The sequence below is a fragment of the Fringilla coelebs genome (assembly GCF_963513975.1).
Source record: "Fringilla coelebs genome assembly, chromosome: 5".
NCBI lineage: Eukaryota > Metazoa > Chordata > Aves > Passeriformes > Fringillidae > Fringilla > Fringilla coelebs.
This window is the reverse complement of record NC_140033.1, coordinates 30,204,214-30,214,994: the sequence shown is the minus strand read 5'-3', so window position 1 is coordinate 30,214,994 and position 10,781 is coordinate 30,204,214. Positions and strand designations below refer to the sequence as shown.

Genomic DNA, 10,781 nt, shown 5'->3' with positions numbered 1-10,781 from the left:
GAAAAGAATAACCAGAGAACCATCAGTATGTAGGCTTACCACTGTATCTTTTATGTTGCATTTACATTTCCAGTACTGAAACAATTTTGAGAGGTGTTTAGCTGGAAAGGAAGCTCTGTGAGAACACTGCAAAGCACACATACACTCAGGTCTCATTACTTTTCACTCAGTGTTAGAGGTTACCAGGGTTCAAAGGTCTGCAGTGTTACAAACAGGGGGACAGGGGGCAACAAATGGGAGATGTGCACAGATCAAGTAAGCCCAAGTATGCAGATGAAAGATTTCCCCAGTCTCCTGGGACCAGCTCCAAGTGATCAACACAGTCACTGCCACGGGTAGGGCTGGCAGAGCAAGGAGTTCAGAACGAAATGATAATCACATGAGAAATTAGCTCAACACTGAAGCAGGTTTGACTACCTGGTCATCAGCAGCTGAATTTGCCAGCTTGAAGCAAAAATAACTCAAGTGTGGGTGTAACAAATTACAAGATTACTTTGAAAAATGCTGGTCCAGTAACTAAGAAAGCTTCTGCCCTCAACTACTGACTATTGCTCTGGTACAGATTCCCAGCAGACTGGCAGAATGGAAAGCCTTGGCTCAGAGATGGGCATCGTCCCTCAGTGTCACTGACAGCAGTGGGACAAATTTCCTCTGCTCATTTCCCCTCATCTTTTCAGCACACTCTCCAAGAAGAGTTTTGTCTTCACTACAACTCACATTAAGGTAGCTAAAGACAGCAGGAGTATTTCTACAGCCAGTATCAGAACTTTTTTGTTTAGAGCTACAATGAGGAAATTCCTCCCTACTGACAGGTTTTGAACAACACAATAAATTAATACATTCTCATTAGAAATCATTACTTCTGCTATTGTGAAGCCAAACTAATGCAAAACAAAACCCAGAAAACACTCAGCTTGTAAGTTCTTGGAAAAAACAAGAAGCAGCATGCATGGTGATCACTGGCACAGTAACTAACTACTACTTTTTATCAAAAAGAGCATTTCCTGCTTAGTACCATGAGTCAGTACTGGACTGTTTACTTACTGAAGGATCTTCTACAAGTAAAAGGAAAGCTGGGTCATTTATTAGCATTAACCCAAGTTTGGAGAGGAAAACTATACACAGGCAGCAAGTATGAAGCCCAACCATGTCCCTGTACAACTTAACATGGTGTTTCTAAGAGCTCAGTTTGCCCCTTTCTCAACTGAATTTAAACAGTACTGCCAGTGGGAAGTTGTTTACACAAGAATTAATTTTCAGAATCATGCAGTACTGCTGTGGAGGAAAAAGGACAGCAAAGGCTTCTCTTATCTGTCTCCTAAAATTTAACTTGCCAAATTTGCTAGCCACTTTTCAATTATTTGGATCACAAATGCTGTCTTTAGGTAAGATGACACAGCATTCGTGTGGGGAAGGATACAGTACAGAAGTGACAGAGAAACTGTACAGTCAATATACTTACTGGGCTTTTTATAGATAGGTAAAACCTACCTATTGTTTGGTACTGGAAAGAACAGAAACAACAGTGCCCACTGATACCAGAGAAATTATACAGTGCTTACCTGCGACCACATTCTGAATATTTACCAATATTTTTTAGTATTAAGGCAGCTGTTAATCGGATGTGTTTAGTTATTGGTCCCTCTTTTTCATCCTACAAAAGTAAAGACAAAAAAAATGTAAAAGTCCTGCAGTTAGTAGCAGGCAACAATTAGCATCTAATACTTGATTCAAACAATACTAACTGTGAAATCTCTGAAGACGAGGTTCCTTGATCCTCTCCTTAATGCCATTAGGGCAGCACTTGGATGATTCACAATAGCCTTCTGTGCTCTGGGAGTAGAGGCAGTAGCCCCTGCAGCTGGCTGCCTACATTAGTAAAGAAAGAATTAATAAAAATAAGCTTTGTGCTGCTTTCTAGACAATTAACAACTTGGAAAGTTTTACCTTACAATTTTTAACCTATCTGAACACAGGCACAAAGATCCATTAACACTTGGTGCTGATACATGATTGCTTCCACACGAATAAGCCTCACTGTAAACCCTTAAGAAGAGTCGTGCACTTTATTCTATGTGAAAAAACACTTCTCTTGAAGAAGTATTGCTCATCATCCCTGACATTTGTGATGGAAAAGTAATGCATTGTACTAATAACACAGCCATTTCCTGAAGTGTACCAATTTAAAGGGACGTTTTATCAGACGGGAACTGCGACAGCAGCTATGCAAATGCCATCTGAGATTTGGCCAGAGAAGGTCCTTAAAACAAAACCACTAAAAAGCTGACACAGCTCATTGGGACCATTAGACACTAAGACTATAAAATATGTATTAACTGTAATTAGTGAGGAGCAATATAAAATAACATAAGTTGTAAGACATAAAACATGTAACTGGTAAATCAGATCAAACATTTGTAAAACTAATTACCTGCTACTGCAGCTTTTAGACTGAGGTTAATAAATTAAGCAGGGTATAGAAAACATGGCAGAAGCAATTTCTCCATTTTCAGTATTAACACTGAAGTCAAAGCTGTATTTCACATAAAACCTTGAAAATTACTCATGCCATCAGAGTTCAGAATGTATAAATATGCAACTTCACCTAATGACTTACTCTAATGTCATCCTAAAAAACAACTTCAAGTATTAGTGGTGAAAAATATCACCACACTTCAATATTTTGAACAATATTATTATGAAGTCTTTTCATACCCTAGTAGAATTTGGTTAAGAAGTTTAAGTAGTGCTTACTTGTAAATGTGGCATAAATGAAATGTAGATGTTCTATTTTTTTGAATGAAAGCCTGTAGGAATTTAATTTAGGTATCTTAAAGTGAATATTCTAAGAATAAAACTTGAATTCTCTATTTAGAGAGACTTTCTTAGTAATGTGAGGTTCTAACAGCAAGGAAGCCCAGCTAAAAACTGGGTTACTCTAGTAACAGAAAGACTCCTCCTTAACACTTTGGCTCCTAATCACTCTGTCATCCTCCCTGAATAGCAATAATACATACAATATAAAAATATATTAAATAAAATATGCAATATAGGAAATAAATAAAAGGCTTTATGAAGTTAAAGGAGAATGGCAGGGGCTGAATTGAGAAGGTGGGTAATGACATGTTTATAGAAGACCGAGTATCACAGTAAAAGAATTATTGTTTTCATTTTTAATTTCTGGAAGATTTTTGTTTTTCTTTGTATTGAGAAGCACAAGGATTGATCAATGGAGGCTGTTCTGAATGTCTCTCTTCAACAGTTATACGATATTTTAGAAAGCTGAAATACTATTCCAGAAGTACTGAAAAATGGACAACTGGAATAAATTACGAACATATTAAAAAATTATCTTCTCTTTTTTAAATTTTAAGAAAAAAGAAATTGGTGTCTCAGTAACGTTTTATCAAGTGAATGGACTTGTGTTGTGGGCAAGTATCTCTCTCTCAAAATATCTGTATTTCTTGAATTTCTTTAACTGTATTATCAACTTAACTTCAAACTCTACCATGTATGTTGTGATCTAAAGTAATCTCCTGCCCCACTCCCAGAGAGCATTAAGAATATTCACCTTTGCTTCAGTGGCAACAAGGAAAAAAACATCACCGTGAATCCAAGAGGATTCCAATGCATAAAGCTACAGCCAACACACAGTTCAACTGCTAATGCTACCATACCTTTCAGAATGTAATACTCAGCTTACCTCTGAAAACCAGAAGAGTTAAAATAATAAAACTTGAAATGCAAAGAAATACAGAATTAAGGTATAAAACCAATTCTGTAATGCAGCTTTACATTGCTTAGAAAATGTTCTAGAAAAGCCATTACAGATTTTTTCAAGTGGGTATGGTGTTATGATAGACAGAAAGGATGATCAGGGAGTGGGCCCTTGTCTGTTACATTGTGCTCTGTTTTACTTCCAGCGCTGGTAACAATCACAATCTGAAGTCTCTGAGGTAGGTGTAATTTTTACTAAATAGTGAAGGATTAAGTGAAGAGAGTTCACCTAATAAATGCCTAAAAGTTGATGACTCAAACATGCTTTGTCTCGGTACCAGGTTTTTTTCAGCTGCTTCAGAGCTCCATACATGAGTTTAATGATACGGAGTATCAGTTTTGAGCTGATATATTTGACATGCTTCTAGGACTCAGAAAAAACATTAAGCAAAGACAGCTTGAAAGACAGCTTTCAAACATGAACCTGTAAGACAGCTTGAGGTGAGCTGCTGGAGTGAGCTTAGGGTTTCATCTGACATGTCATTGATTCTGGAAAGCAAATTATCAAGTCCCTCATGTAGCTGCTGGATGCTCTTTTCAGCTGTGCTAACAGAACTGTGGGGCAGTGCTGTAAGGTAATGTGCAGGACAGGACACACCACCCTTACCCAAAATCTTCCTGTTTGTTACGGGAGGAGAGTAAAAGTAACAGAAAGTGAACCTTTGCGTCTCCACAAGACAGGAAGTGTATTAACTGCTCTGAGTGCTGACAGAGAGAGGTCTCATCTCTTCCCTTTTGTTCCAGCCCACCTCCTCTACTGGTGTTCAACTGACAGTAAGGCAAACAGATTCCACTCATGTGGCAAGCCCACTCTTTTGTTCTAAGAGCATTTTTTTCAAAAAACAAATTGATTTTCCAGGCTATCTAACAAAAACTAAAGCTAGTTTTCTCACCATAAGCAATGCACAGCTGTGAGAAGCAAAAAGGGATGTCACAGAGAGTCAGAACAGAATCATTAAATCATTTAGGCTGGAAAACACTTCTAGGACCACCAAGTCTAAATATTAACCACTGCCACATCCGCTACTAAACCATGGCCCTATGCACCACATCTGCACATCTTTTCAAGACATAAAATATTTGATGTTGAGCAGAGGAATGTTCTCATTCCAATTTGTGTTCTGAAATCACATCCTTAGTATCTTGTGATATTGCAGTCTCAGTATGTTAACAAGAACTGGTTATGCATGTCAATTCCTGCTTTCTGAATCTGATCTAATTAGGAAATTCTGCCTCAGAAGAGGGGATGTATAAGCAGTTTTTCTTCTATGAGTACCTGCGCAAATTTAAAAGAAGCTTGTGATGACACATAGCTACTGGAATGTGTTATCTGTGTGATGAAACATTAAGAAAAGGCAGAGTTAAGAACACATCATGCTAGTAGATGGTGTCTACACTTCTCACTTACCAACTATTTAAGACTAAATTACCATAATTATTCTTTCTCTGGTTTTCCAAGTTCTGAGTGTTGTTCAGTTTAAGGAAACAAGGCCCCATTAAGCAATTTTAAGTCTGTGTTAAGATGGCTTTTTATATTAAAAAATAAAAAGGATTCTCAAACTAAATTTCTCAGTTTTCATAACTTGACTCTTTTTGCTGCCTCCAGCAGCCTGGTAGCAGTTTTACAAGCAACAAAACAGAACAGCAAAAATCTGCCTGGGACCATGTAATTACATCTAAAGTGGTTCCAGTCAGTTACTAACAAAGGGCACTAACACACACAAGTAACTGAACCTTGAACAATTCCACTATTAACACAGCCAGCCCCAAAACCTCACACCAATGGGGTTGCACTCTGCAATATTAATTCCACATGGTCGAAATCATTCTGGGAAGAGCCAAATCGAATTTCAGGTAGCGACACAAAATCAGAAGACTCTGAGGAGTCTTTATAATTCATCTTGCTTGCTTGTTTAAAGAAAAGCTTATTACAAGAGTCCCTGGATCAAATGAACCCAAATTTAGACCACAAAACTGGAAGGAATACAGCAAGTTACAAGACAATCCATCTCAGCTGTGTGACACATGAACCGTACACAATAACTTTCCATTTGTATGACAAACACTTCCCTGTTACAAGGAAAGTTATAAAATGCTGTCCAGTCAGGCAAAAAAATAGGAGAGTATGTTGAGAACAATGTTCATCACAGAGTTTTGACCCATATACTTTAAAGAATTACCTGGGTGTTTTTAAGGTAACTGCAACTACATCAGAATCTATTCCCTTTTTTGTCTTACTGGAATGGACCTCAAATTTGATTACAGATTCTTACATATGCAGAGCTTCACCCGGTAAGGCAAGTTATAAACAAACTCTTCCAATAATTTCTAATTCTTTCATTTTTTCTATTGCTAATGAGGCTCAAATCTCTTACTTATTGGAAGGCTTCTGATTTCCTGCTTGTCCATGTTCATCTTGCTTTAATCCTGCAAGCAAAGCATCTCTGGAACAGTGCTTATCCTATTTGAGAAAAGAGAAAGACGGTAAGAATGGTGTGTGGAAATTTACCATGGAATTCCTACTGTTTTCTGAAGTAATATGTGAAAGAGCATCTATACCTGTAAATGGGTAATGAAGGAAAACCTCTGCCGCTGGAAAGGTTCACATCCCTCCCATAAGCACTGCCCTGGGTAGACATCTTTTCCTCCATGCTCGGTTGCTGCATGATAGAAAACCTGTGATGGTGTCTGAAACCACCTAAAAAAGAGGAGAGGGGAATTTATTTTTTTTTTTTCCCCCAGTGAATGGTTAAGTACAAATACAACAAACATCAAGTCATAGTGGATAACCTTTTCTTTCTGAATTGAGACAAACATTGATAAATGGAAAGTTGCAAAATCTTGAAGAGAAAAATATGTATACCTATTACCAGTGAGCTACCAATAAATGACAATATGATTTTTCTAAACCTGATTGAAATATCATGGTTCTGTTCTCTACTTACACTTCACCAAAGAAATAATGCATGTTAATTCCAACAGACCCATTCTCTGCAATATAAACAAATACAGCAACAAACTATGAACAGCTAAACTTGATGAGGTTTATGTAATATATATTTATATTTATATATAAAAATATGAAATATATTTATAGAAGATAAACTCTTATATTCCTTCTTCCATTTTCCTTCTCCACTAGTCATCAGATTCAGACTATTTAAACCTGATCAACTTGGTGGCCCTCCTCTGGACTCATTTCAGCAGGTCCGTGTCCTTCCTGTGCTGGGGACCCCAGAGCAGGATGCAGCACTGCAGGTGGGGTCTCACTGGAGCAGGGCAGGTGGGCAGAATCACCTCCCCTGACTGGCTCTCTGTGCTGGCAGTGCCCACAGCTGGGTCATGTCCAGCCTCTCCCCCCAGCACCCCTGAGTCCTTCCCATCAGGGCTGCTCTCCATCTGTCCATCCCCAGCCTGTGCTGATACCAGGGTTTGCCCCAGCCCAGGTGCAGCACCCTGCACTTGGCCTTGTCAAACCCCATGAGATTCCCATGGGCCCACTGCTCAGGCCTCTCCAGGTCCCTCTGGATGGCATCCTGTGCTTCAGGTGTGTCACCTGCACCACTCAGCTCAGTGTATCCGCAAACGTGCTGAGGGTGCAGCAGATCCCTTCATCTATGGCATGAATGAAAATATTAGATAGCACTGGTCCCATACAGACTCGTGAGGGACACCATGTGCCACTGAAGTCCATCAAGACTCCTAGCCACTGATCACCGCCCTCTGGATGTGACTGTCCAACCAATTCCTAATTCATCTACCAGTCCACTTATCAAATCCATCTCCCTCCAATTTAGGAAGAAGGATGTGTGTGGGACCACATCAAAGGCTTTCAGAAGTCCAGATAAACTATATCTGTAGCCCTCCCCTTACCCTCTGATGCAGTTAATTCCATCACAGAAAGCCACTAGGTTGGTCAGGCAGGATTTTGCCTTGCTGAAGCCATGCTGGCTTTGTTTCTTGCTACCTGTTCACCAGCAAGGGTACACCTCCTTTGACACTCCTTTTCTGATTAACGTACCTGTACAAGCCCTTCTTGTTATTTTCTGCATACCTTGCCAGGTTTAGTTCCAGTTTTTCCAGCTCTGTTCCCCTCCTCTGTCCCCAAGAACCTCACCTAACAGCTACAAGTCTGTCTCCTTAAAGTTCAAGAGCCTGACTTGACTCCTTACCTGACCTGAATTTCTCAAGACTGCAAGCTCCACCAGCGCATGACTGCTGCAACCTAGGCTACCTCCAATCTCATGTAGACAAATGATGTGCTATTGTAACATATATAAGCTGGTAAAGGAGAATCATTGTATTTCAAAATACATGACATGAAAATAATGAATGACTCAAAACATTGGGGTTTTTTTAGTCTATATATACACCTTTTGTATCTCAGACGTTACAAATTAGGCCCCTTACTCCAACAGAGAAAAAATGGCCTAAAGATTTAGCTGCTCAAAATTCACTTCAATACAACTAACCCAGCTCATCAATACCCACTTAATGTTTGGACCAAAGAGGTCTAGAAACCTAGCTGCTGCCATTTGGGAAGTCACTGCCACCAGCTGCCCTCACATACTCTCAGCTTATGAACAGCAGATCAATGAGTGCTTTGATCCAGCCACCTCCTTCCACATCCCACTACTAATTTCAGTAGTGTCCACTATGCAAACATACTTGCAACTGATGCTTAGGCCTAAGTGTACAGATACTGATACCTGAATACTACAAAGACATCAAAGAGCTAATTTCACTCACAGGCAAATCTTAGTTATGAGCTGAATGCTACTGCAATAACCACCTGTAATACAGCAATTACCTTCTGCACTGGCAATAAATACTACCCTCTTTAAAAGCACTGATCTTCTACATGCCAGTTACCTGTTACTGAAGGGAAGCTGAGAAGGAGCAATACTCGTCTCTTGCTGTTGGTCCAGATAACCCACAGTAGGAAATGAAAATAAAATGTTTTACATCTACACTAGCTTAACAGTGGGTGTTTCAGAGGACAGAAAGATCTTCCCACAATAAAGGGGAATCAGCTTAAGCCTGGCACTAACCATTCTATGAATAATAAAATAATAATTTCTGGCACAGATGAAACAAATTTCATGGCCTAAGTGAAAACTAAAATACAGTGCAAAACATTTCATTCAACACGGCAAAGCTTCAGAAAAATAAAGCTACTTCAGCTATGTTGGCTCATTCACTGTTTAATATATTCAGTGCTATACACTTCAATCACTGACCTAAAAAGATTCCAACTTAGTACCATTTTGCAGAGAAAAACTGTTTTTCCTTAAAGAAACACCTAACTATTGTAATAAAAAAAGCTTACATACTGACATTATGGTCAGTTCAGTCTAGACTCTTGTTACACACTAACTTCATCCATGGTTCTGTTCAACTGCTGAACAGAGCATTAACAGCTGACTTGATAGGCACTGGAGATTCAACAGCATTTTCAATTTACTTTTTAAATACAAAGCAATTCAAGAGCAGACATCTGCCTGCCTGTGAAACAAAACAGCAGCTTTTAAATTAAGCTGCATACAATTAGCAGTACCTGCAGACAGCTGAAGTTCAAAGGAAAACACCTACTTTCTGTTACATCCTTAATGCAAAGTAATGTGCTGACTGACACCTTTTAGAATTTTACTTCCACTTCAGATATTAAATGTGAACAGATCTGCCAGAGGCCAATAATTTCAACTATTTGCATAATTCTGCCTCATCTCATTGTAGTTTTTAGACTCTACTAAATCTGTGGCATTTCAAATCTTGGTCTAATGTTTCCTAATTCAGTCCTAAAAAAAACCCAAACCAAGTCACCAATACACACCACTGGAACCTTGCTGACTGGAGCAGCCAAATTAGTCAGTAGGAAAAGAACACACTATTTTATTTATTTGTTTTTATCCTGCTTCACAGTAAAATGTTTAAGGCCTTCACTGACTTCTGCATTGCATTTTGGAAGGAAAACATAATGCCAGTATTTTTTTGAGAATTAAACTAAAGAACGTGCATAGAGAAACAGGTGAAAATTATTTTTTCAAATGTGCCTCCTGTTGTATCTTTCCAGTTAGCTCCAAAGATCACAAAAAACCCCGAGTATCCTATCATTCTACTGTGATGAAACTGCCTGCTTAATCCTAGGGAAAAAAAAAATGCTAAGCAACTGAGAATGAAACCACGAAGTGAATGTTAAGTTCACACAGACTAATGACCCACTCAAAAGAATCTTCTTGTTTCCCATTTAAACTACTCAATAAAAGCAGCTAAGATTGAGAGCTACAAACAAAAAAAGAACAGGTGGCAATTGCAGATTTTTCTTTACATCTAACGGAACCAGGAAGCCTACAGGAGATTTGATATACCTGTTTTTAATCAGGCTGTTCAAGGGTTATGAATAAACAATACATATTTGAGGAAAATGCTAACTTAACATTTTGGCTTTCTCTTCACCACAAAGAAGGTCAAGTGTAATGTTTATCTAAACTGGTTTTAGGCTGGGACTGAAATAACTATTTTAAAGGTGAGAGCATAAAAACAAGAGCTGCGTGTCATATTAACTAAATCTATTAACGCAAAAATCTCTGAAAGCTTTTGAAAAGAATGCAATTTAACCATGAACAAAAAGCAATACAGGAAGTAACAGCCAGATAAACTAAAGCAACAGACATAATACACTAGGCAAATACAGACACCAATGGCCTTGTAGCCCTGAACTTCAGTCTCAGGTAAACCTTCTGGAGTTGTATTTTAAGACAGACTACAAAAAGACTGATAATGTAAGGTAATTTAAAACTACCGCTCCTCCTCCTGCCCCAACACGGCTTAGCCCATGTAACCTTAGACATGGAAAGAAGCTGGTGACTTATAATTTAAAACTGTAGTTCAGCAAACTCTTTGACATGTTATAAGCTGGCAAGACTTCTGTGTGACACTCCCCCAGCCTTTCATTTCAACCTCAATGCAACCCACCCATACCTAGGCACAAGTCAATGCATCTA

General features: G+C 38.7%; 1 protein-coding gene across 1 annotated transcript in view; it reads right to left on the bottom strand.

The window, feature by feature from the left end:
* Nucleotides 1-10,781, bottom strand: part of ARID2 (AT-rich interaction domain 2) — a 92,865-nt gene that overhangs the window by 1,277 nt on the left and 80,807 nt on the right. Inside the window, exons 17-20 of the mRNA XM_084206943.1 lie at nucleotides 6,337-6,475; nucleotides 6,153-6,238; nucleotides 1,746-1,869; nucleotides 1,563-1,654 (exon numbers count right to left, since the gene is read on the bottom strand). Of these exons, the coding sequence (XP_084063069.1) occupies nucleotides 1,563-1,654; nucleotides 1,746-1,869; nucleotides 6,153-6,238; nucleotides 6,337-6,475 (441 nt within the window). The remainder of the gene's footprint in view (nucleotides 1-1,562; nucleotides 1,655-1,745; nucleotides 1,870-6,152; nucleotides 6,239-6,336; nucleotides 6,476-10,781) is intronic.